The sequence below is a fragment of the Pararge aegeria genome, chromosome 14, assembly GCF_905163445.1.
Source record: "Pararge aegeria chromosome 14, ilParAegt1.1, whole genome shotgun sequence".
Taxonomy (NCBI): Eukaryota; Metazoa; Arthropoda; class Insecta; order Lepidoptera; family Nymphalidae; genus Pararge; species Pararge aegeria.
The window spans coordinates 15,186,379-15,213,585 of NC_053193.1; the positions used below are offsets into that span (position 1 = coordinate 15,186,379).

Consider the following 27,207-nt stretch of genomic DNA (forward strand, 5'->3'; position numbering starts at 1 on the left):
TTGAAGTCGTACTGAGGAGCATACATTATAACGGAAGTCAGTGGTTTTAAATCATGACGTTGTAGTGAAATTCATAGAACACTCCTAATACTTCTAGAGTGGTTCTGGAGCGTAGACTGAGTAATCCTTCTACGTTCTGGAGCTATTGTAGAGTCGAATGCCTACGTCTCATTGCCTTCATTCACGATCTCAGATAAAGGAAACATATTCCTAATACTCTATACTTATAATAATAAATTACTTAAAATTCGCCTACAAAAATAATAATATTTATTTTGTAGACAACAGCATAGATTTTATCGTGAATCGTGATATCAAATCACTCATAAGCCAGATGCATTATATATATATATATTAACGCACCTCGTAATATGTATTAAATATGTATAATTGTCTATGGTTTGATTGAAAACTTAGAATCCAGAGCCGTAAACGTTATTAAAGGAATAAAAAATTCGCGGCACTAAATTGTACACAAATCAAAATTGTCAGTTGCAAGTCGCATCTTCCACAGGTTAATTTTAATATATATCAAATAATTAATCTCACATTTGTAGAAAATTTTAGTTATTTACAGAAAAATATAATCCTGATTAAATAAATATAGTTTTAACACAAAAAGGTCTGCAAATTCATTTGAAAATTACAATGGTTATGAAACGAGGTGCTTTAATAGTTATCGAAGGTGTAGACAGGGCCGGCAAGACCACGCAATGCAAGAAGCTGGGTAAGCTATACAAAGCTATATTCAGCCGAAAAGCCTGTGCCTTGTGGTTATCGCAACTGAGAGGGTAACGGCTAGTGATGATGGTTACTTCTCTGATAGTTGCTAACCGTTTAAATTAGACTTAGATAGTTTAGTAGATAGAATGAGCTAGTAGCTACTAAAATAAACTAGCAATGGATTTCGTTCAGCAAAAAAAAACCAAGAGTAAAAAATGTATATTGGAGATGTGTATTGGAGAATCAACAAAGAAGAAAAATCATTATATTATATATACAGCACTTTTATTTAACTTACACTTAGTTCAATCAATCCAAACCGTGTTTGGTCACAGTGAATGTTACGGATTTCGGTTGAGACTGTCGCTGGTGAGCTCTTATATGACTCGCATAACCTGATTTAGTGCTAAACGTGGGGCTGCATTCGCTACAAGTTAACGGTTATATACTTATATGGCCACCGGTAATATAGTTATATGGCCTTTAGCTCATCATGCTTAGCATCAATCTCCTTAAGTGTCCAAATAGTAAGCATATGTAATGAGTATAGACTGTAGTTAGAAAAAATTATAATAAAAGAATGTAATACATTTAATTAAAAAATTTACACACTAAAACTAGCATAAGAAAAAATTTGCAGGTATATTCTTAATATTACACAAAATACCCAATGACACAAAAAAAAGAGTATTTTGAATTTGGCCCTTTTGCTGAACTGTGTCAAATACATTCGATAGGATGTTGTATCAGTAATGTTAGCCGAAAAACATTATCATTGAACTTATACCTATTCCTGGCCTTTAACATCAAGTTAATGCTTGCCACTTTTAAGTTGAACTTAATTAATAATGGGTCATTAATAAAATCAGAGTTTACTGGTCTGTTAACCACATTATCGACAAAGACATGCCACCAAGTGATTTTTCCTTACGGTCACTTACAGACTCATTAGTTTAAAATAACTGTGATATGTAAACCTGTTCCGTGTTCAGACTGCATTGTCTAGCAGGTGAGTTTGCATTGAAGGGCTAACTTGTAGTGGAATAAACCTAGTGAATAAGGCAATTTATAAAAGTTGAGGGAAAATTTCTTATTATTATTTTAAAATATAAAGTTCTTATTAAATCTTTAAGCTTCTTATTAGGGCAAACTCTCTTTTCACCCATTGTGTTAGTTAATTAATCTATTTTATCTAAATTTGTATATAAACAACTGATTTGCAATTTGTTTTTTATACATACAGCATAACTAATATAAACGTGTCTCTAATTAGAAACTGTTAGTGTAATAGCAAAAGTTTTCATTTATTAGGTTTTATGTAAAAATAAAATTAATGGTAAGTTTGTTACAGTTGAAAGTCTTTGTAGTAAAGAAGTTCCGGCTGAGTACTCCAACTTTCCCAATAGGACTACAGAAATTGGAAAATTAATCAACAGTTATGTATCATCAAAAGTAAGTTTTTTTTATAGTAATAATAAGGGTTAGTAAATTGGAAAGTACCTATATTCCTTTAAAGCTGATTTCCCCAATTTGTATTATACAATTTAAAAAAAATGCTCATTTTTATTGAATTTCTTCAACACTTGAAAAATCATTACATCAGTCAAAAGAGTTTTCTTTAGACCATTTCTTACCAGGTAAGTGCTGTACTGACTTTGCATCAATTCATAGAATTCAATAATGATAATAAATTGAACAACAAAATAATTTAGAATACACTGTAAACTCTTTGCAAGCAAGCAAAATTGCAAGTAAAAATATTTATGAATATACTTACAGTAAATAAAAAAGTGCTATTGCTGATCAAATGAACTAAATTCTAAGAAACCCACTTGCATACAAAGTTTGTACCCTTTTTTTTTTGTAAAGTGTTGAAGATCAGTAAATTTAATGTTTCACTATTGATTGGCTAAAACTTGATAGTGCTTGTAAAGCTACCTAGGATGTTACAATTTTTGGCAGTTTAAACTAAACCAAACTTATCCATTTATATGATTCAATTAATTATTTGCTATGTCATTTACACTGTAAAATAATTTTTCAGAAAGATTTACCAAATGAAGCTATTCATCTATTATTCTCCGCCAACCGTTGGGAGCTGGCGAATGACTTAACAAAAATGCTTGAGAATGGCACCACAGTAATTGTGGACAGGTACTGCTATTCTGGTGTTGCCTATTCAGCTGCCAAAGGTGAGTTACTATTTTAGAGATTTCTAAGGTATTTTTTTATTTTATTCTACTACATGTTAGCCCTTGACTGCAATTTCACCTAAGTCAGTGATTATGCAGACTAAGATGGTAGCGGGCTAACCCTATTAGATTTCTAGTGGCTCGTCTTTGTGGGTAAGGTGGTAACTAGCCACAGCTGAAGCCTCACAGACGAGAAGAACCAGACATAAAGGTAGAAAGACCTACTCCACACAACCAGTGATACCACACATGTGATATATGAATAATGTGTTCTTTCAAACTTACTGCTTGGAAGGCTGTGGTATAGTAAGAATTAGCGTAAAGTTGTGTAGATTTTGCTTTTTTGGTTAACTTAAAATACTAAATTTCTAATTAATTAATAACATTTTCAGGACTTGATGTGAACTGGTGCAAAGCACCAGATGCCGGTTTGCCGAAGCCTGATAAAGTATTCTTTCTCACTATGCCACTAGAGAATGCCCAACAAAGGAATGGTTTTGGAAATGAAAGGTATGTTAAAATGAATTTGCAAACCACCTTTTGTTTTTTATATTGCTACTAGCCGTTTCCCGCCCGCTTCGCTGGGCGAATTGAAAAAGGAATTAAATTACATTTTATGTTTCATTTTTATTTTTTTTTTTTTCATATTTTTATTATTCTCCTTTTTTTTTATTTTTGTATGAACATAAATAGGCCCCGCGGATAGAACTGTAAGCATCGATATTGTTTAGACTTACTCAAATTCCAAATTCCATCGATTTAGTCTGTATCTTTCATCCAGGTGATTTTTCTCACTAATATTCATTGTAACTTTCAATGTGCAATCATTATAACATTTCCGTGCCTTTCTTCCAAAAATTAATAATAATTGACATGAAGAAAAAAATTTGAAATGAGCATTGAAAGTTTAAGTTAAAGTCATTGCAAGTCTCATATGTGAAGTTGAAATCTGTCTTGGTTCAAGTGCGCCGAATTTTCTGTTAACTAAAATTTTCTCCGTGACATAAATTTTTTATAGAAAATTAATTGTGCATGTTTTTTATGAATTCTAAAATCCGCTCGAAGATCATTTTTATATTACATATAGAACACTCTCACTAAATTTGGAGTCTATAGGAGCTATCGCTTGGAAATTGAAAATTTTCATTGTTAACGCCCCCGCAATCTTCTTTGGGGTGGGATATCGTAAAATTTGTTCATAAATCATTTTTACATCACTTATAGAAAATTCCTACAAAATTTGGAGCTTGTAGGAGCTTTAGCTGGAAAATTAAAAATATTAATTGTTAATACCCACCCCCGCAACCCCCTGTGGGGTGAGCTATCGTAAAATTCGTTCATAGCCTATTTCTACACCTCTTACAGAAGATTCCTACCATATTTGAAGTCTATAGAAGCTATAGTTTAAAAACGGGAATTGTTCATTGTTAACGCCCCCGCAATCCCCTTTGGGGAATGAATTTCTTAAAATCTATTCATAGCTGACCTCTACATAGCAAAAGTAATATTCCTACCAAGTTTCACGTTTTTAAGTCTTATGGTTCCCGAGATTTCGTGGTGAGTGACTATATAGATGGGAATTCTTCGATTATCATCGAAATTTTTAACTTTTTATCGGGCTTTTTAAAATTTTCTTACATACAAAACTTTCTCCTGACAATTCTGAAGATAAAAAAAAGCCCAATTGGTCTAGCCGTTCTCCACTACCGTGAGTAGATTCTTAGCTGAATGTAAAAAACCATAATCCGTTTAATACACTCGGTTGAAATCCATGAAAACAAAAGAATCAAGAGAAAATGCTTATCTTTTGTTTTTATTAGCGGGATAAATGTTCATAAAAGTAAAACAGCAATAAAAAAATGAAGGAATGTTGGAATTCAAAAAATAGATAGCCATAAACCATCTAGGAAAAATTTCGCATCAAATGGTGGTAGTTTCATGTCGATACGATCAGTGGTTTAGGCGTGATTGAGCCTCAAACGAAGACCATTTTCATTATATATATATAGATAATTAAATACAGTGATAGCCCAATGGGTAGGACTTTGTTTCGGGGGGCCGAGTTCATATCCCAGAACGCACATCTTAATTTGGTAATAATGTGAGATTTAAGCATTTAAAATATCACCTGCTCCAATGGTGAAGGAAATCTGCGTGCCTGAGATTACCAGCCTACTACAGGGCACGGGTCTCCTCCTCTCCAAAATAGCTGGACAAATTTTGATGAATTTTGTGTTTGTTTTTAAATGGGATTGAAATATAGTTGAACCCAGTAAGTGGCGCTGCTTCATCGGGCAGAGGGTGTCAGCTGGGTCCGGTAGTTTGATATAAATTTAAATAATTGTTACAGGTATGAAGTCCTGGATTTCCAAAAAAAGGTAGCAGATACATTTATGCAACTAAAAGAAGACAACTGGGAAATATTAGATGCCAGCAGGTAATCATAACATAACACTAACACTCTTTTGTTTTATTATTTAATGTTGCAAGATAAATTACAGTGGCGAGTTTAAAATTAACAGATTTTATTATGTTGTCAACATATTTGCACTATCAAGTTTTTAATACAAGTTATTACTGAATTAAAACTGTTATATTAAGAATTAAAACTGTTGAATAAAAAACTTCCACTGCACCTATAACCTAGAAACATACATTGCATATGCCTAGGACTTATATGAGATATACCTAAGCACAAGTAATACGTAATGCTATAGTCGTAAAAAAGTAATAGGCCCGTTTTGACATTCGTCATCGCGACGTAACTAGTTATGGAACCATAAGACTCGGGACTCGATACTCACGATAAATCAATTCAAGTTTGTATCAGTACTTGATTGATATTATTATGTATTATAAAGTGTTCATTCGTTCAAAGTATTCCTTTAACTTCACAATCAATACGTGTGACTGGCTGTTGATTATACATCCACTTTTCAACATGTTGAAACAGAGTTAGTACTATATAACACAAATATCCGAGTCAAATCTCTATGTTTAAATTAATGTCCAAAATAGAAGAGCCATAGTTAACGTAATAGTAAACAATATATATCAAACTTAAACGAGCGCACAGTCAACTTTACAAGATGAGGAACCAAAAACTGCGCAGTGCGCGCGGGTACGCTTCAGTCATGTGCCGTTTGGTCAGATTCATCAACTCAGACTCTTTATTTAGAACCCATTTTGAGAACCAAGCTCATTCTTTGCAGTAAAGATTACTACACAAAATTTATTTTCGATATTCAGTAAAAAAATGATTACAGCTCTATGAATGTAACTGTTTTCGGAACGTTTCGCAACAATTATAAATTGCATGCTACTATAAAGTAAGCGCAAAAAGAATACTCGCGATATATTCTTTCATATTATTTAACGTCCAAAAAAATTTTACGTATTTTTTAAAACACCGTATGATATGATTTTTATTTTATTGTTTTTATCAGTTTCGTTCCAAGTTACATTCTATGGTCTTGCACAAATGTCAAAACGGGCCTATTACATTTTTACGACTATAATAACCATATGTTAGTAGTAGTAGAACTTTTTGTTTTCAGCATGTTACAGTCTGAAGAGTGGTAGCCGGTGTAATTATAGGCATATGACAAAAACGCCCAGTGGCGTGGACAGGGTTTTTGACCAGGGTATGCATAAAGAAGGAAGATGCCATAAAATGGAAAAATCCTTCGCATTTATGAGTTATACAATAATTTTAGGGTAGGCAGTGCTTTGTGCACGTATGAAGTGCACGCCACTCACTACGCTCCAGGTTGATGGACACAGAGAGGCATGTTGCAGTATGTGTTCCTTGCATACCCTAATTAGTATTGTTTATAGGCGATAGTTTTCCACTTACCATCAGATGGGCCATCTGCTTAGTTAGCATGTTCACTTTTCCGATACAAGAACATACAATTAGCACAGTTGAGTATTCAGGAAAATGTTAACTCAATCATTTGAAAAGCAAATTCTGCAACTATTTTTGCCCAGAGTATGTTAACCATATCTATGAACAAACCTTCCCAAATTGTATATAAACATTCTCGGAAAATAGCCCCAAAAATAAATATTCACATATTTTCTATATATCCTGCTCTATCGAAGGTATTTACTGTGGCTATATCTAACGAATCTTTCAAAACTCTATCTAAGATGATAACTGTGCCAAAAAAAAACATGCCTAAGAGTTCTCCATGTTCTCAAAGGTATGTGAAGTTCACTAATATGCACTGGGTGGACAAGGGCCTAATCCATTATCAATCTGGGGAAGGAGGGACTTGTCCTGTACGACTATTTCAGGAATGAAAAAAAAGGTCAATCATAGAAGGTTTATGTCACGTTTATTAAATCTATTTCTTGAACTGTGGTTTTGAATTACAGGTCGATGGAAATAATTCGTGAAGAGTTGCTGCAGAAAATAATGTCGATAGTAGAAAATGTTGCAAGCAAACCAATAGAAAAATTATGGTTATAATAATTACTGAAATACCTAGTTAAGTAATTTATTTAAGAATGTAATAATTTGTGATATCTGAATTAATTTTTAAGAGAAATAAATAACAATAAATAGTATGATGACTATTTTTTTTATTTCTGAACGGATTGTATTAACAGTTTAGCACCTTCAACAGATTTCTGTTTTAAAATATTTATGTATGGTTTGATTTTATTCTTGAGTTTGCCGCTGACGTTTTCTTTGTTATTTTCGATAAGTGTTAAGATGAAGAAACATCCTCTATTTGTAGACAGCCAGGCTTGTAACTGAAAAAAGATATTCATCTATTTATTATATCAAAAAAAAATTGTATTTCACATAATTTTTAAATCATCCTTTTTCTGTATAGAATAGGTAGACACAAAAGGACTACTATACCATGTTAATTGGCATTTTTGTTCATATATATTTATATACTAGCTGACCCGTGCAACTTTGTCTGCACCAAATCGGTTATTATTACAGGAAAACACGAATAAAATGACATTTTCTAAATATGAATCCTGGCTAGATCGATTTATCGCCCCCGAAATCCCCTGTATACTAAATTTCATGAAAATCGTTGGGACCGATTCCGAGATTCCAAGTATATATATATATATACAAGAATTGCTTGTTTAAAGATACAAGATAAGATATCACAAAACAGTATCCTTAAAACAGTTTGTGATGGGATATCATATGGTCATATCTTTACATATTTGCTATCTGTGCACCAGAGTAGAAATATATTACACATAAATATGTTGCCATAGTCGCCTGGGAGTTCTTTTAACCTTCACAGAACTTTCAAGTTTCATTACTATTAATTTTATTATAGTTTATATATTTTGTGAACTTTATGTATACTGGGTCTTTGCCTTTTATATAACTTTATTATTATTTTTATGTGTTCTCTACCCATTCATACCATTTTCATCGTGCACTGTGATTTCGTCAAATAATTTCCCCTTAATATGGAATTTGTATAGATGTGGTGGTAAATATAACCATCACAAACTATGTATGTAGATGACTAGTTTCCTCAGGTCAGATTTCCGTTACTGAACAGTATGGGGCAGGAAGCTTTGCTAAGATGTTCCAATACTCACAGTTTCATCAGATATGTTCTCGCAGACAGCTTCACCAAGTGTATCTGACGCTGTCTTATCGAGTGCAGCAAGCTTCTTCAACGACATGTGAATCCCGGCGTCTTCTATAGCCAAGACTGTGGTGTCTTTGTTAGGTACTGGTATTACCCAGTTGGGATCGCAAATCACTGTTGCTAAAGCTTGTAGAAGTGATTTAGATGTTTCTGAAAACAAAGTGCAGTCATAACTTTTTAATTTCAAGCAGCAAAAGGAGTTGATAATGTTATACCACCGAATTAAGAACATACAGAAACCGTGCACACAACTAATATTGAAGCATCAAAAACCACTACACTTTAATAGTGTTTCTCGAACAGGCGATTAGTCACTTCACTCCATTTAGCAGTTGAGAGTATGTAATTATTTTACATTTAATGATCTAACGTTTCCATAAAAAGGGAATAGTTTGTAATCTAGCAACATTTAGCGGGTGTTAATCGAAACGTGCGCGGGGCTTTTACACTGTTTTCGGACACAATGCACTGCATGCAATAATAGCTGAATGCGGGTTCTGCATGTTCTTAATTCTGCGTACTACACATATTTTTTCCATTTTTTTAAGTGATGGCGGATAATGACGGTTGTAGTAGAACTTTTGGTGACCGAGCTTGAACGGCGAAGTACTACCTCTATAGTTATTTCTGCCGCAAAGCAGGACTGCTGTGTTACGGTCTGCGCGGCTAGCATGGGCAGAAGACAATTTGTTTCCCGAAGAAAGGATAATTTTTTTTAACCTCAGCTTTTTCAACTCTTACGAGCACTAGCGCAAGTGGAAATAATATGTGTTGTATATAATCCCATGCTTTAGGGGAAAAAATTTTTGTATCCTGCCCATGCTAACAGAGCTGAAGGACCTGGTTGCTGGTGTAATTATTAATTAATTTAATTAATTTATATACTACACACAGGGCAGCACTATGCTGGACACTTGTCAGGTGTCCGTCCGCGTCAATTATTACTACTTATAAGAAAATTTTCCAGTATGAGAAAATTACCCGGTGGTGGGACAAGATTGATCAGGGTGATGAAATCTGAATAATTACCAATAGATAGTACAGCAACCACCAATGGCATTCTGGCCTTATCAAACCAGTATTTTGGGTCTTCTTCTATATTGCTTTTTAGTGCTGGCAATATTGCCTCTCGGAGCTCCGATATGCGAAGCTCGGGATCCTTCTTTGATGTACCACTTTTGAACCCATCCTCTAAGAAAGATGTGATACCAGGGTGGAAGATGGTTGAATCTTTTGGCTTCACAAGCCAGTGCAGGGTCTATTAAAAAAAATTGCTATCATTATATAAAAACTTGGGTTTACAATATTTATTACATTGCATTTTAATTTTGTAAGAGCAAAGCTACTATGCTTAGTAAAAGTCTGCATACTTTAATTAAAGGATTTATTAGCATACTGCTAAAAAGGGAGGAGGTTATTATTTATATATCTTATAGTCATCATATTAAAGCTCAGATTTGAACGACAAATACAACTTTTTCTAGACCGAAGGATTGGAACACAGAATTTACGATTCTTAAACGAGGAAAATTAGGACCTAGGACCATGTAATTTATCGATGCGCAAAAGCGACTCCACGTTGGCGAGCCTGTAAATCTTATAAGGGTACTGTTTTGTTTGCGTGCAGAACGAACGCTCCCACTTTATTATTTTCAACTCGTAAACGAAAGTTTGCTTACATTTTATTCGCGAGATATCATCGACAACAGCTCAATTAGGTGTTTGAGTCCTTAATATTAAATGATGACTAATACTGTACATTTGAAGATATATATATATCTGTTTACCATATTTCCACGTTGGTCGCTTGCAACGTCCTGTATGTTAGTAGCAAGTGTTGAGACTATGGTCTTCTTGACTAGAACCGTGTCGTCAACAGAGTCAAAGATAGCTAACAGCAACCTGTAGCCAGTCTTGTGCTTGCTTAGGGGTATAACATGTTCCTTCACCACTTTTAATATTGCCTGTAAAAAAACGGTAATGGGTGTTCTTTAAACATGACAGTTCATTCATTCTTCTTCATAACTGCACCGCATAAGAAAGAGGATTTTTAGAGTATCGTCCCACTACATAATGTATTGCCTCAATTACCTTCTTGTCCTTGTTGGTCCCTTGCCACACGCATATGCAAGCTGCATTGGCTCCCGGAAGAGAATTGCTGAGAGGCACAATCAATGGACTGAGAGTTGAGATCAGTTCTACTCTGTCTTCATTGCTGCACTCTCTCATATAATCATACAATACTGAATGAAACAGCCTAAAAAACAAATAATGTTATCATTAAAATAAAGAAATTTACGTCATAATTAAGAGGGATTTATAAGTAAAGATACATACTCTCCATCATGTAAATTCTTATCTAAAATACGTTGGATATTTGCTTTGCATGACTGCAGTATCGCCGATTTCATTTCAGGGCTGTCCTTGTAGGTATCACTCAATGTTTTAACCTTGTCATCTTTTGTCTGAAATTAAAATATTTCATTATTTTCAGCATAATAACCGACAGGAAAGGAAAAGATATAGTAGCTTTAGTCTGAATGGAAAGCTTGATGATAATATAAATACTTTCTCTTTTATTCTTACTTTCTTTATCACCTTGCGATAAATAATGATGCAGTCTTAAAGGGTAGCAGGCTAACAGAGCAGTTATATTAAACCTTTTAAATCCTTTTGCTGATTTTTATACCAACATCTATTTCTATTTTCCTATTGATCAATTTTGATAATTTGCTTTTTATTGATTAAACCGGAACATAATAAAACTATGAGTAATTAACAAGAACAACATAAAATTCTTACGTTTTTATACATATCACCGTAAAATTCTTGCTGCATGTGTAGCTTCTCTTTTTTACTTGCAAACTCTCCATATGCATAATCTAAAACTGGTGCGCTAATAGTATGTGTTGCTAAAGACACAACATGGCCAAACATCTTCTTTATAACTTCATGACGTATAAAGTTAGTACCATACTTTAAAATACGTTTTACTGAGTGGTGTGCATACTTCGATTGCATCATAGGTACCATTATATCCATTAATTCTTCAGTTATCTCCTTCTTTATGTTTTCTGTGCTGTGTTTGAGTAATACCTGGATTACTCTGCTCAAATCGTGTGTCAGTGCTATTGCTTTGTATTGGCCTTTGATCAAAGAATGTAGCTCTTTAGATGCAGTGATTTTGAAGTCAGGTTTGATTACCTTTCTGAAACAAAAATTTATATTTAATATTTACAGTACTGCTAATTATTTATGTTGATGAAAAGAAACAAAGTCATGAGTCTAAATTTCCTTTTTTCAAAAAGGCCACATAAACAGTAAACAAGCTCAAAGAATAAATATACCACATCATCTCAATCTAATACCAAAGTAAGTGTAGCTTGTGTTATGGATACTAAGATCATGAATATTTTTATGAATAATATACAGATAAACACCAAAATACTGAAAAACATTCATGTTCATCACACAAACATTTTCCATTGGTGGGAATCAAACCCAAAGCCAGCCAAGCCAAGCCAAGCAATAAAAGCATCACTTATTGTATGCACTTTTAACTTGCAAACAGAAATTTCTTTTTATTATTACTACTTCTATTTTTTCATTCATATGTATCTTCTAGCAGACTTTAAAAATATATTCTTCTAAAATAGGTAAAAATATTTAAAATACAATTGAATAACAAGTTATCATTCAGAGTAAACATTTTTTTATTGTTCCTCACTAAGCCTTGTCCCTCTGTCTATCACTCATGAACTATAGTAGATAAGAGAGTTGAGATTTACAACAAATATGTATTTTTATTTCCGGAATAAAAATTAATTTAAAAAAAATCAAAAATTATTTGCAAGGCACTGTACATGAAACATGTTAAAACTAGATTTTTATCATCATCTTCATCATCATGGTTTAACATTGTTTAGTGTTCCATATTGCACTTTTGTAAAAAACTCTTTTGCGTCCATGTCAAATTCATGCCTAGCTGGTTTGCCTTACAACAGAAATTTTAACTAAAAGTTATGATGAATTTTTAGTTATTGCAAATCCTTCATTAAGATTTGTATGTCATTTATTTTGACTAAATATGTATAACTGCAATGTTTTATGCAAATAAAAGAATTGAATTCAAGCAAACTATTGCTTTGATTCAATTATTTTATTTGCGTAAACTAAGTTGCACAATACATCATACTATTAATAACTAAGTAAACGATTTTAATTTGCTCCATATGATAGTTGCGTCGCTCTGTTAAATGAAAATTATCTCCACGGGTGTAGGCTGTAGTCAACTTGGCAGGCCAAGTGCGGTTTGGTAGACTAGACATGCATTTAAAAATGGAGAACTTGGCATGCAGGTATCCTCACAATCTTTCCTTCACCGTTAATCCAAGTTAACAAAATAATAGTTATCACATGGTAAGAATGTTGTTTATTTACATATAATATAACCTTTGAATACCTTACCTTTGAATCTGTGCAGCTAATAATTTAGCTTTGTGGGAGATTTCAAATATTTCAGCAGTAGCTTTAGCTTTGCGACGCTCCAGCCTTAAATTCTTTTTTTCTTTTTTCATTTCTGACCATTTGGGCTTTTCACCTGGATCCTGATTTTTGGATACTTTGTTTTGATTACCTTTAGAAACATCGTGTTTTCCTTTAAGCCCAGGCTTATTAAAGGGAGTTTTGCCTCCCTTTTTAAAATCCTTCTTTGGTTTGATAAAAGCTTTTTTCACTTTCTCGCCCTTTTCTATATCCTGTACCTCTCTAACAGTATCAAACTGAACTTTCTTTTTCTTCGGCGATGATGCATCACCTTCTGTGCTTTTGCGCTTTATTTTCTGCATGTCTAATTTATAGTATTAATTCATGTGGTGAATTTTCCGGTAAATTAAAAATATTCTACACGTGTGAAATATTAATTTGCAGGTTGTTTTTAAAATTGTTGACACTGGTCAATAGCTTTTAACATTGACATTGACAGTCTATCTATTTTATTAATTTGCTTTACTGATTTGGGTTCTAGCTTTTTGAGACCGACCTATTTTTAGTTTATCAAAGAGTATATGAACTCGATTTTTACACAGATAAATTGTTATCTATATCCCAGCGTCCCATGGCTGTGGCTTGGCTATGGCTAGTGGCTACTGGACATACCCTTAGTTTGCCCACAGGTGTTCAAAAAAAAATAATGATTAAAATACAAAAACAAACAGGGTTACTTAATTTGTCAGACTGTGAAAGCTATTCTAAATTCTTCTAAAGCTAGTTAAAACAACTTGACTAATACTTACACTCGCTACGGTGATAATTTCAATTTGAACGCTATTTATTTAAAAAGAGCCTTTATTGAATTGCCAAAAAAGTGCCGAAATCAAGTCTAGGCCAAGTAGGGCAAAGCAATATTGCAGATTTTAAGACAAATACTTTAATATTCTTTTGAATTATAGTTTTTTTCATTTCATAGGATTTTTTTTTAAATTATTAAGCTTCTTTTTTTCACTTCATAAAGGTTTAAAGTATTCTTTCCACAGCGAAAATTGGAAAAGGAAAACAGTAAGTTTTAATTTACACTCAGAAAATAAAACAAGTCCATTGAACATTATTAATTTATTAAATTAGTCACATAGAATAAAGTTCTCATAATTATGAAGAGATAATATTTTTTACATCTTAATTAAAAAAAACAGCAACGGCAAGTTCTAGTCCCGAAAGTTGAATCGATGGCTATATTTTTTAATTAGAACATAAGAGCTGAACATTTAATTATTCTTGCCAGACCATGGTGCCAATACCACATAAGTCAACGATGGAGATGTACTCGATTCTAATCTAATTATGTTAACAATTAATTGCTAATTATGTTAACAAGTCTAAGGAAATAATGGTTGGAATTGAATTTTTGAATTTTAAAGAATAGGTGTCGAAGTATATTGATACAATAATGAAAGAATAAGAAACGCAAGGGCGGAAAAATATTAAATTATACAGAAAATAACTGGTGTGATGTGTTTATAAAAAAAACTTTTCTTGAGTAAATGTGGCCACCTTTTTTCATTCATGTTTATACACTGTGTTAATATTTGACTATCGTAACATATTGTAACTATTGCATTCGTACGCAAGCTTATTATCTCATGATCAGGTTGGGCTGAGTTGTGCCAGTTTAGTTCAGGTTTGGTTCTGGTATGCGTTTAGTGGCCCAATACGTGGGCTAGCATCAAGTACCATGAACCAAGCTTCGTTACCTATCACCGCTTCACACCTGAATTGATTTTAGCGATTTTTTTTCATAGCTTATAGCTAGCTATAGCCGGACATAAATGTATAAATTATATTTGTCACAGAAAACAAACTGGATCTCGCAAGATTACAAACGTTTAGACACACTCCACTGTCCACGCCGTAGCGCACTTAAAGCCCGCCCAATTTCAACTTTCGTGACGCGTACAGTAGCGAAAACTTCAAGCCCTAAACTAATAAAAGCAGTAGAAATAGTTCCAGTAGCACTTTAAATCAAATGATCCAGCGGTGGAAAAAAAATAAAAATAACTGGAATGGAATATTGTTAACAAGGCACATAGGAAGACAGAAAATGAAACAAATTTAGCGACGCTATTTAGAAAAAAAAAGTTACGTAAAACCGTAAGTTTATGAAAAAAAAATTAAAACTTCGTGAGTTTATTCCAATTTGTAGGCAATTAATCAACTATTCATATTGGCCATATTGAATTTTCACTTAAGTGAAGCCGATTAACCTACGTATAATGGATACGTTTTGCACGTTATACAATTATATAAACCATAGATAAAACAATAGAATGATTACTCCTTGTTAAAAACTAAGTTTACATAAAAAATGCTAGATGGCGCTACTTTGTATGGAAAATATATTATCTATGCTATAATGAATAAACTTCAAACAGGCAATTAATAGCTTGCTGGGCGTCCTCGAAATACCGAGGCCTGTCGACCCTGGCAATACCATAATCCGGTTCAAGGGCTGGCAACAAAGAACTGTTACTGCTATTACTGCATATACTAAGATTCCCACTGTCGCGCAGGGATTGATTCCATTGGCTGGATCCATTGCGAGTGTGCGAAACAAATTTCGAGGGTTGAGGTGTATGGAACACGTTATTGTTCCTTGTATTTTGCGCCATCCTCTTCATTCGACTGACGTTTCCTTTGATTGTCACGAGCATCTTGTGGTTTTCTGGTATGCGCAGGAATTCGGTTAAATCCTGCAAATATATATATTCATACAAATCCTTATTATTTAATGGGAAAGTGAGTTTGTAGATTAAGTCCTTCGATTACCCATGATCCAACAATAGAATAACACATATACACAACAAAGACATGAAGTGATGTAAAAAGTTTTTTTTATTTTACTACAAGTTAGCCATTAACTGCAATCTCACCTGGTGGTAAGTGATGATGCAGTCTATGATGGTAGTGGGCTGGCCTTTTATGAAGTACGGAAGTTATATTATAACCAAACCCCTAATCGGGTTCGTACCGGAACGCGAAATCGCTTGGCGGCACATCTATAGGGTGTAGGGTGGTAATTAGCCACGGCCGAAGCCTCTCAACAGACCAGACCATAAAAGATTTCGAGATTATAAATTCCCACCGGGAATCGAACCCGCGAACTGAAACTTAAAATCACTTCGCTTAACGCGCCAGGGAGGTCGTGAAAACACAAACGGTTACATTTATGTCGCTAAAACGCAAATGTTGTTTATGATAGTGAAACGACGGTAATAACTACTTCAGTTAGCTTAAAATTAAAGCTACGAGGGTTCTAAGCGCGCCCCATATTGCATCCTCAAGCCGTTATTTAACCTCACTAGCTGTTGCCCGCGTTCTTCGGCCGCGTTTGTTACGGTTTCTTTATGGATAAAACCATAAAGAAACCGTACTACCTACGAAACCAAATGTTACTCCGTTGTTTCAACTGACTCTATGCCAAAAATTAAGTTGATTAGTTTGTTAGTTAGGGAAAGTTAGGACAAAACAAATACACTTTTGCATTTATTATATCAAGTACGAATACCGCAGGAAATGTAACAAATATAAACTTAAAATGATTTATAAAAATAAGTTTAATTTACCTTCCTCGCTGCATCATATTTCGAGAAGAGCCAGATGTACGTAGACAGAATGCAAAACAGTTGAGTTTCCGAGTTACAAAACCGCCACATGAATTTCAGCGCCTGAGTGATGCGATCTCTCTAGAAATTAAAGTTAAAGACATGTTATTAATTATGTCTTTTGGGGGACCGAAATCAAACCCCGGCAAGCATTTGTACCTTTCGAAGTCATGTGTGTTTTAAGCAATTAAATATCAAGTAACGAATGTACCTTGTTATACCGAAAAAATAAAAAAACTCTTCTCAAATATGCTTGGCAGTTTGAGCATTATTTTGGCATACTTTTTCAAGTGAAATCAAAATGGCTGTACTGGCCAAATACATGCGAGCAGCGGCCGGCAAAACTTGTATGAAAATCCATTTCTGTCGTGATTTAGCTAGCGGTCAAATATCATATCATCTGTAGTGCGATTTTAAAAATGGATCAATATTTTACTCCGAAACATAACGTGGTAAAAATTTTATTTAAATTTGGAACAAGCATTCAAAGACATATAAAAAACCGTTTATTGAAAAAAAAAAAAAAAAAAGTAATTTTTGAAATAAAAGTTCTGCCTACTAATTCGTTTTAATTGCCGCGCATTATTTGAAGGTGCTAAGGCTTGGCCACAACTAGGCATTGTTGCGACATACACGTTCGTTGATCAATGCCTCTTTTGCTTGCCGCTGCAGTAATGAAGTATTAATATATAATAATAAAATCTCACCAAATATATCTTAGGGCCAGTTCTTCTGTAACGGGTCAAGTTGACCAGCACTGCCGCGCCAGACTTCAACACTTCCACACTGGAAATGGATCTGTTCATCACGGACATGTAGACGTACACGCAACGGACTACCAGGGACGCATTGGCGTCGTACATCATCGGCATAACTTCGGTGAGAAGTTCTGAAACAAAGATACTACTACTACAACTTCACAACTATCAATCAGGTTGCACGATCCTTATATATATAAATGCGAAAGTCTATTGGTTTGTTCTTGCTTTACGCCAACTAAGAAACGAATCGTCGGTTACTTTTTTATCACAAGATAACAAACAGCAGCTACAATATGTTAGTTACAACAAAGACACTACGGGGTACGTATAACAGTGTTGTTGTTTCGTTTTAGAGTAATAATTAATAAACCTTATTTTAAGGATGTCAAAGTAATTTTATTCCTAAATAAAATTGCTTTAAGCAATAAATAGTAGAATTTCAGCCGTCTGACAGTTTGGACAGTAAGCAATATTAAACAGTTGACTTAACATAAATATTATTTTGCCATTCATTGAACAATTAATTTAATTTGTAGATCGCAAGTTAATTTATTAAGGAAACTAACAATATACATATTTACCATATACAGAAATAAACTTATACAATATTCTACACATTCACTTATATATACATCGATAACAAGTGACCATGACATTCACAAAAAATAATGACATGTAAACATAGCAAAAATAATCATAAATATAGGAAGGAATAGGTGTAGCAAGTTAATATAAAGATATAGTTTTTAGTGATAGTCAAAGTTGCATCTATCCATTCATTCTCGACCCTACTGTAACTGTTGTATTACGCCCGAAATTTATAATCAATCTGATCCAAAATCTTCAGATGGCAGATTGAATTCAGTTTGTGCTATCCTTTTCTTAACCTGTAGTTAAAGACAGAATTATTTAATTCAATATGCCATCTGAAAATTCTGGATTAGGCTGATTATTAACATTGGGCGTTAACTGCCGAGCTTTCAGACAAGTGCACGAACCGAGCCTTCACGAAGGACAAAAATATCGCACTTACCGAGTGATTTGAACGCGCGTATCACACTCTCAATGTCGGACATATTCGAGAGTACTTCCAGAGCGTCTTCGTTACGTTCTTGGAGTGACTCCTGCGTTGACTGCAGCGCTCCTTTACGCCAGCGACGCCTCAGTTCAGCGGCGCGTGCGCAACCGGATACACGGGTCTTATGGGCGCGGAAAAGTGCCTACACAAATAAATTGAGATGAATAAACCTTTAGGCTAACCTTTCGGCTCCAACTTTTCTACTTATGTGCGTTTTAAGCAATTATGATGAAACATTTAGAACGAACCGCAACTTATTCATTCAGCAACTAGTCTAGCATCTATCTTAATAAATGTCTTATTCATCCAATATAATTGGCAGATTTGAATTGTGTTTGCAAGAATGCTTTAAATAAAAAAAAATATTACTCTAACATTAGACAAAGCGACTCGAAAACTAACTAAAAACTAATCAACGTCTTGCTTAATTCAAAATATTTAAGAAAGTAGACATTTCACTGCCGTTTGAATTTATGGGTGAAATTTTAAATCTTAATTGATTGATAATTTTTTTTTTTATAAATATACTACGACAATTCACACATCGCCATCTAGCCCCAAAGTAAGCGTAGCTTGTTTTATGGGTACTAAGATGACTGATGAATATTTTTATGAATAATATACATTAATACTAAGTATTAACTAAACAAACAGATAAAACACCCAGACACTGAAAAAAATTTAAGCTCATCACACTAACATTTTCCAGTAGTGGGAATCGAACCCACGGCCTTGGGCTCAGAAAGCAGGGTCGCTGCAAACTGCGCCAATCGGCCGTCAATTAAATCATCTAAAAACAATTTGCATGCCAATTTGGCGTGTTACAGTTAAGATGTACTTATTTTTTACTGTTTTACCTGTATCAGCAAATAAATACAATTGAATTGAACTCAACAACTAACCTGAATCTTCGAAGCAGCCCAGTTTTGTCTCTTTTCTTCCTTCAGCTTTAATAAACTCTCTTTTCTACTTTCAAACTCTTTGCGCGCTAAGTAACCTCTGATAGCGGCTTGCAATTTCGTAATCAATCGTTTCTTTTGCATGAATTCGCAACGTATCAATCTCGTGATCAGCTTACTTCTCCATATATTCTGAACGAAAATGAGCTTTTCGCTGAAACGCTTGTACCGCGATTGTGCCAAGTACCGTCGTACATTCTTTTGAATACATATAGCGGCCTCTTCTCTCCGTTTCTGCATAAGTGCCCTATGTTTTTTGAACCTGTACACAGCTTGTATGGTCAGGATAGTTGTACGCAATCTAAAGTATCGTTTCTTTTGAATAAAACCACGTACGTGAGCTTGCAACTTTATTAAAGACCACCTGAGCCGTACGTAATTTTCCCTTAAAGACTTCGCTAATTTATAACTGCGGTAACATCTTTGTATAGTAAGAGCTGCTTGTCGTATAGAAAGGTAACGCTTGCGGCAAACATGCGAGCGCAAATTTGCCTGCAAAGTAATAATTTTTGTTCTGATATCGATAAACTTAGAGCGGCATTCGTTTCGTCTCATAATGGATATGTACCAAGTCTGGATTTTGTCAGCGGCCATTTTTCTCGCTATCATACGCGCTTCGTTCTTAGCTCTGACATGACGTTGTATAGAAATCGTAACATTGCGTAATTGTATGTAAGAATTACGCACTATCTTCGTTACTCTATATTCTCTCCATCGTTTTTGGATAATTATCGCAGCCGACCTTATCCCGATGTAAGTTTCTCTTTGCTTTGTCCCTATTAAACGTGCTTTATAAAACTGTTGTATTGTAATACACGAGGTAACTGTTTTTATAAATACAGCCCTTTCTTGTATCATCATTTGCCGAGCTCTAAATCGCCTTTGGATCACTAAAGTTGCAGCACGTTTTTGCAAGTACCACTGCCTTTCTTTACGCATCTCTACTATCGCTCTAAACCGTTGCTGTATTTTTATTGTAGCGTCTTTCAATAGTAAATATTGCTTTCTCTGCTCGGTACATTTTCTGTATGCTCTATAACGCATTTGTATTGTTTTAAATGCCTGCAATAGTCTTAAATACGTGCTTCTTTCTCGTTTCATAAGAGATAGAGCTCTGAACCTGTTCTGGATTGTGATAATAGCTGACCGCTGTCTTAAATATACCAGTCTTTGCCTTCGCATTGCTTGTAATGCCCTGTATCTTTTTTGTATGTTTGTGGTACACCGTTTCAAATTCATAAACACTTCTCTCTCTTTTCTCATAGCTATAATACTTCTATATCTCTGCTGTATGCAGATCGTCGCTAACTTTAACCTACAATATTCTTCTCTTGTCGTTTTTGCTACCCGATACTGTCTGTAACGTACCTGAATTGTCACAGTAGCGTGTCTTATTTTAAGATATGTCTGTCTATGTTTTATTGTTTCTAACCATGATCGATAAAATTGTTGAATCACAATTGTCGATTTCCTTATTTCTAGATACTCTTTGCGTAATGTTTTCGTCAGTAAATAATTTCTGTAGTGCGTTTGAATACACATAGTTGCAGTCCTAATTTTAATATACTCTTGTCTTTGTTTTTTGCCAGCAATATACGCTCTGTACATTTTCTGAATGGTAGTGCAAGATTGTTTCATCATAAGATATTGTAGTTTTACTTCTTTTGCCTTTTTTAAAGCTCTGTACCATCTTTGTATTTCTATTGCCGATTCTTTTTGTCTGATATATATTTTCCGTTGCTGGTTTCCTTTTAAGTGTGCTCTGTAGGTGTGCTGGATTTTAATACAGGATGACTTGAGTTGCATAAACTTCCGTCTTTCTTCACGCATTTTTTGTAAAGCTATGTATCTTTTCTGCATAACAATTGCTGCCTTTTTCAACTCTTGATATTTGTTTTGTATTTCTCTCATTAAAATCCTGGCTCTGTACCGTCTTTGCACCAACAAAACTGCATTTCTCAGTTCCCGATAAGCATTTCTTACGCAACGCATTAACAATAAGTTTCGGTATCGCGTTTGTATTTCTATCACAGATTTTCTCAATAGCAGATAATTGCTTCTTTGAATCTTCTTTTGTAGATATGCTCGGTGATATCTTTGTATAAGAATAGCAGCATTTCTCTGCGAAATATATTTTGCTCTCGCAACTTTCATGGCCTGGTTTGCTCTAGTATGAATCTGAATAACGATAGCTGCGTTGCGTATTTTTAAGTAGTTCAACTTATCCTTCTTCATTGCCTGATTTGCTCGTACTCTTCGCTGCAGGTTTACAAATATTTTGCGTTGTCGTAAATATTCTTGACGCACTCTATTGCGTTTGTAGGATGCTTGGGCTTTTATTACGGCCTGTTTCAATTTTAAGTGGTATAACCGATCACATCTCATTAAAATCAAAGCCTTATAGTGTTTTTCCACAGTCAGTACAGCCTTTTTCAAATTCTTGTAATATTTCTGCTGTCTGCTCATTCTGTAATAGCTTTGAATGAGCACAACACATGCTTTCTTAACGACCAGATTTTGCATGGCTTGTCTCATCAGTATTTTACCTCTATATTTCTGCTGAACTAATGTAACAGATTTTTTAAGGCTATTATACCGCTTCTGTACTAAATACCGTCTAATAAAACTTTGAATGAGTATCACATTTCTTTGAATGGTTTTATATTTCTTAAGACATAGCCATCGCCTTAAGTGTGCTTGTATTATTGTCGCGGACTTACGCCTTAATTCTAGCCTTTTAGCACGCAATAACTGTAGCGTTTCTATTGCCTGTCGTTTTAATTTAATACTTCTGTAAAACTCTGATATTTTAACGGCACTCGATTTAAGTTTCCTTAATCGGCTTCGGCAGAGCCACATTCGCCAATATTTCTGTATTACAATGGTGACTGTCGTTATTTTTTGCATTTGTTGGTCGACCATACGATTGTACTGAACGCGCCGCCACCAATACTGTATTATACTAGCTGCAGTATTCAGTTTTGCAAGTAATCTTTCTTCTTCCCGTCTCTTCTCAACTATGACTTCGTATTTCTTCCGCCACCATATCTGGATCACGTTCGCTGCTCTCTCGAACAGCGGTGCACGGAATACGTGTATGAGTTGCCATAAAAGAGATAAAGTCTTCTCCCTGTGCCCATCCGCAATATCAGCAGCAGTTATATCACCGACTATAACGAAATTTGCCTCTTTCAAAGCGTTTAAAGCTACTTGCACGTTATGTATCTTCTGAAGGCGCGATATCGCCGGCGTGCGGAGTTGATGTAACAGACCTTTTCTCATTAATATAATTTCCATTACTTTCGTCAATCGAACTCCATCCCGTATGTCGACTGCGATGTTGTGAACTGCGTATATGTACTCGTCTAAATAACACTGCTTGTGACTGACGACATAGCCCAGCGGCCGAAGATGTCTAGTTATATCTCCGATACCCGCAATTAGCTCTTTCGTAAAATTAATTATAATTTCTTTGCTCTCTTTGCATAACGCATTCCTCCTGAATAAACATGGATCATGCGGTATCATTTTTTTCTGCTTAGCTTGATCCAAGAAGAACACTAAGATGAAGAACTTTTTGAGAGTGAACTTTTTTATTGATTCCATATAAGCGGGTAGAAGCATATTGGGCGCTGATGTTTTAGAATGTTTGTTCTTCAAATTAGGTTTTTTAAACATTCTTTGAATGATGAAAGTGGTTAGTCCTTCAATGTCGTTGTTAGACTTCAGAGGTAAAACGAGACCATAGATTGCTTCCAGACCGATACGAAGCCACAGGGGGTTGTAAGAGAGGATGATTTCCATTATAATTCTCTGAAGCCCGATATCTAGGTGGAGATTTTTATCGTTTCTTATAGCTATTAATTTCTTTTCTATCTGCGCTTGTAACTTGAGGAACACTTGGTTAATTTCGGGGCTACGTAACAAGGCCCGGGCCGATCGTCGTAAGCTTTCCAACCTGTGGCTATTGTGATATGTGCTGCATACTTGTTCTTTTGTCGGGGCAAGGGGTACTTCCTTGTTTCGGTTTTCGATCCAAGCTTTCCCTACATCTATTTTCTGCTCGATATTACTATCCAAATCAGCCGGTGGTGTCAGAACACAATTAAGCCACCTCTTGAATTCCTTTTCCAAATTTTCTACAGCATCCTTATCATAGTAATATGTCGATGACAAAAACGGATCCACAGTGGTAGACTGGGAATATACGTTTCCAACATAATTTAGATAGCTGCTTTGATTTAAAGTCGTATTTGTATCAAGGGTTATGTTTGTTTGGTTACTCAGTGATTCCTTAGCTTTAATGCTCGTTTTAGATTTGGCGGGTTTTTTGGTTACAGGGGCAGGCGTTTTCCACAGCGCCGGTTCCGCTCTAACAGCTTTTTTAGACCACGTTGATTGCCGAGTTACAGACATAGAAGATATATCACTAGGCCTATCGAAAGTTTGATTTATCGTGAAAGTTGCGGCGTGTTTATCCAACACTTGTGTGTCTGATAGCTGCACACTTTCTTCCGGTATAGATTGTAAGGGAGGTGTCAATGATCGCGGCGGGGACCTCACTTCCGCTCGGAGATCACTATGCCATGGATAATGTTCTGTCTGAGCTAAGTAATTCCTTTCATGTGCTTCTTTATAGTTTTGTTGTTCTTTAAAAAGCGATTGCCGACACATTTTCGGGAAAGGCTCTTTCACGAAGGTAGGCAAATGTCTAAAATCAGAACTCATTTTGTTAACTCGATAATCGAGCGGCGTGTTAGGGGATTCCTTCGTGTAGGTATCAGAACTTAATTTTACATTTATACTCGAGTCGTCGACGATCTCGTGAGTTTCATTGTTTTTTGGCAGTGTTTTTCGCTCAGTTGAAAATCTTTGCGGGAAAAAAGACAATTCGCTGATACGCGAAAAATCTGTGTTGATCGAAAAATTAGGACTGTTCAAGTCTTTTGGAGAGGATGTGTTTGGAATCTTTTTGTTTGTTATTGGTGTCTCATTACAATGAGCGGTATGAGTGGGATCATCTGCTGTCAGCCACTTGGACGGCTGCTGAGATGAAGTAATACATATAATTGAATGAGTTTCGTTTTCTTTATTGCTATTTCTAATATCAACACTATCCTCGAAATCACTCTCGGAATTAACGCTAATTATTATCCTGGGGCCATTGTCTAATTTCTCGTTTTTCGATGGTATACTTTTGAGTGGTGTAAAGGTAAGATTATCAAATACGTCAGACGCCGAATTATCATATACTTGCTTGTTAGAAGGTTTTAGAATATTGTTTGGCACAGGCAGCGATTTGTACTCATCTTTTAATGTTCTGTAAGATTTATCGTAAGTGTCGTGTAAGATAGCCGCTTTTGGGCGTAGCATGTTAGAAAAAACTTCAGATGTGTTAAAATCTAAGCTGGAGGGTGAATCGAAAGGACATTTTTGATAGTTTGAGTCAATTGAATAGTCACTATGGGGGTAGTTATTTTCCTTGTCGGTTTGTTTGACAATTTTATATTGTGTTGACTGCACAACATTGACAGTTTTCTTAACTGTCACAGTACTACGAACTGCTTCAATCTTCTTTTTGTAGATTGCAACTGGTGATTTTTTTGCTGTTCTTTTCTTGATTTTCCCAGGAGATATTTTAAATTTTTGCTGGTTGCCCTTAGCTTTAGCAGGCTGAAAATAAGAAGGATATATCTTTACAAACTTTTGTGTGCATAATATGTCTAAAATCGTTTCGTTTAAGGGCCATGCAAACCTAGTGCTCTTGGCGTGTGCCGCACGTGTGCGTGGCAACACAAGTTGTATCGTATGAATCGTCAATCCGATAAGTATGTAAGACGTCACACCAACCGCGTATCGTGTACAGCGCGTAGCAGGGGGCGCACACGAAACGCATTGAAGATAGCATAGGTTAATTTTATCCCTTATCAGGAGACAAGGGATAAAATTAACGTTCACCCTCCAAAGCACGGCAATAGGGGAGAGGTTTTCTCCGTTTACACGTATATTATCGAAAATTACGGAGATTTGATAAAACTGAGAAAAGTGTGAAAACTGAAAAAGTTTTGTCTCTTTCTGCGAAAACCACCTCTGTGCAACGCGGCAATCTAGAAAACTGCACTGCGATCACATTAATTGTGTAAATGTATGTGCAAAAGACTGAGCGTGTTAATTTACAATTTTTTCCTGTGTTCTTATTTATTTAAATCTTGTATCAAATTAAAAGAATAATAATAGAAATTGTGACCAACCATTATTTTTTATTTGATCAAAGCCTGTGACCCCGTGCTAATATAATATCAATAAAATTGAATGTGAAGTCAGTCTAAGTATGTTATAATTAATCAGACAAAGTCATCAGTAAAAATTATAGATTAATATTTATCAACTCTTTACAAAATGTAAAATGCTTAACACTGTTTATTTTGGCCAGACTTGCAATAAAATAGTCTTACTATGTCCAGCTTTTTCCGGACGTCTGGCAACGCTAGTTGATTAGACAACAGATTGAAAAACAATGGTTGTATGATAAATATAAAAAAAAATTGAATACAGTTGGTATTTGGATATAGCCACCTTTAACTATACATTTAATACAACTGTAATAAACTATATATTTAGATTTTTCAATACTTTACCATGACAGATTTCATGACAACAATGACGTCATATCTCCCTCTGTTGTCATTTGTGAATCGTATTGTCTCCCGTAGTGATGTCAGCTGAGTGGGGGTCCACTCCATGCAAACACAGTAGCATGTCTCCGGTTCCACTTCCAAGCATTCTTCTGGCAAATGAATGACTAATCCTGGAGGCAGGGACTTTCCCAGGGTTATCTGCGATAAATAAAAAATATTTTAATGTTTTTATGTTACTTTACCACTTTTATTGTTAGATATTTTACCACTTAAACGATTATCATAAAATTTATATACCTAGTCAACAAGATATTTTAAAAGCATAATAAACATACACACAAACAAAAATAAAACATTTCCTAACTCCTACTTAAAATACATAATCTCACAATCCAGTTTTCCATTTGATCGGATTTGAATTAGGTTTAGAGGCTAGCCCTCTAAACCTCATTAACTCCCCAGTTAAAAGTTGAAAAATTATAAATTGATGCCCAAAAATGATCAAACAAACTTTTACAAAATATCATTACCTGTTGAGCCTGTTTTGTTGGATTGAGTAGTTCTAATTCCTTTTCACATGATGTTCCGATTGTGACATTATCAAATATCACTTGGGGAGGTCTGGAAAAGGGAGCTAGAATAAGCCTGGGGCATTCTTCCTGAATTGCCTCTTGAATCTTTTCCTTCTTTCGAGCTCTTTTAACATTCTCTGGTGTGTTTTCGATCTATAATAAAAATAAGAGCATACTGAAACTTGCACTTGATTTGAAAGATTTGTATATATCGTTTAAATAATCCTTCTGAATACTGTCTGTACCTGAAAATACATCTTGCACTACAAAACCAAGTTATACAACAATGATAAACTTAATTAGTTTACTTGTATCATTTTTGTTAAATATTACCAACTTTATTCTAATCTAAGAATAAATGTTACTTCAAATGCAATTACAAATTCAAAAGTGTAAATAACCGTCAACAATATCGTTGTCGCTGACTATTCTCTGACAAATCACCATGTTTATGCATTATGTCTTGTTCACACATCACGGTCAATCGAA

The 27,207-nt window shown here is 34.8% G+C and overlaps 3 protein-coding genes across 3 annotated transcripts; 1 reads left to right on the forward strand and 2 right to left on the reverse strand.

Annotated features, from left to right (window-relative positions):
* The first annotated feature begins 476 nt into the window (after window positions 1-476).
* On the forward strand, window positions 477-7,493 carry LOC120629221 (thymidylate kinase). The gene is made up of 6 exons (XM_039898088.1): window positions 477-727; window positions 2,075-2,175; window positions 2,768-2,915; window positions 3,308-3,425; window positions 5,266-5,352; window positions 7,296-7,493. The coding sequence occupies exons 1-6, from the start codon at window positions 649-651 to the stop codon at window positions 7,387-7,389; spliced, it is 627 nt and encodes a 208-aa protein (XP_039754022.1). The 5' UTR covers window positions 477-648; the 3' UTR covers window positions 7,390-7,493.
* LOC120629219 (protein penguin) lies at window positions 7,483-13,492 on the reverse strand. Its single transcript, XM_039898085.1, has 8 exons — window positions 13,022-13,492; window positions 11,357-11,762; window positions 10,892-11,019; window positions 10,646-10,811; window positions 10,342-10,518; window positions 9,584-9,812; window positions 8,502-8,704; window positions 7,483-7,676 (listed from the first exon to the last, which is right to left on the reverse strand). Exons 1-8 carry the CDS (start codon window positions 13,399-13,401, stop codon window positions 7,503-7,505), a joined length of 1,863 nt encoding a protein of 620 aa, XP_039754019.1. The 5' UTR covers window positions 13,402-13,492; the 3' UTR covers window positions 7,483-7,502.
* A 657-nt stretch (window positions 13,493-14,149) lies between these two features.
* LOC120629117 (protein abnormal spindle) lies at window positions 14,150-27,081 on the reverse strand. The gene is made up of 8 exons (XM_039897895.1): window positions 26,964-27,081; window positions 26,677-26,871; window positions 26,147-26,344; window positions 19,452-25,181; window positions 18,505-18,691; window positions 17,418-17,599; window positions 16,672-16,791; window positions 14,150-15,798 (listed from the first exon to the last, which is right to left on the reverse strand). The coding sequence occupies exons 1-8, from the start codon at window positions 26,973-26,975 to the stop codon at window positions 15,457-15,459; spliced, it is 6,966 nt and encodes a 2,321-aa protein (XP_039753829.1). The 5' UTR covers window positions 26,976-27,081; the 3' UTR covers window positions 14,150-15,456.
* Between the last annotated feature and the right edge of the window lie 126 nt (window positions 27,082-27,207).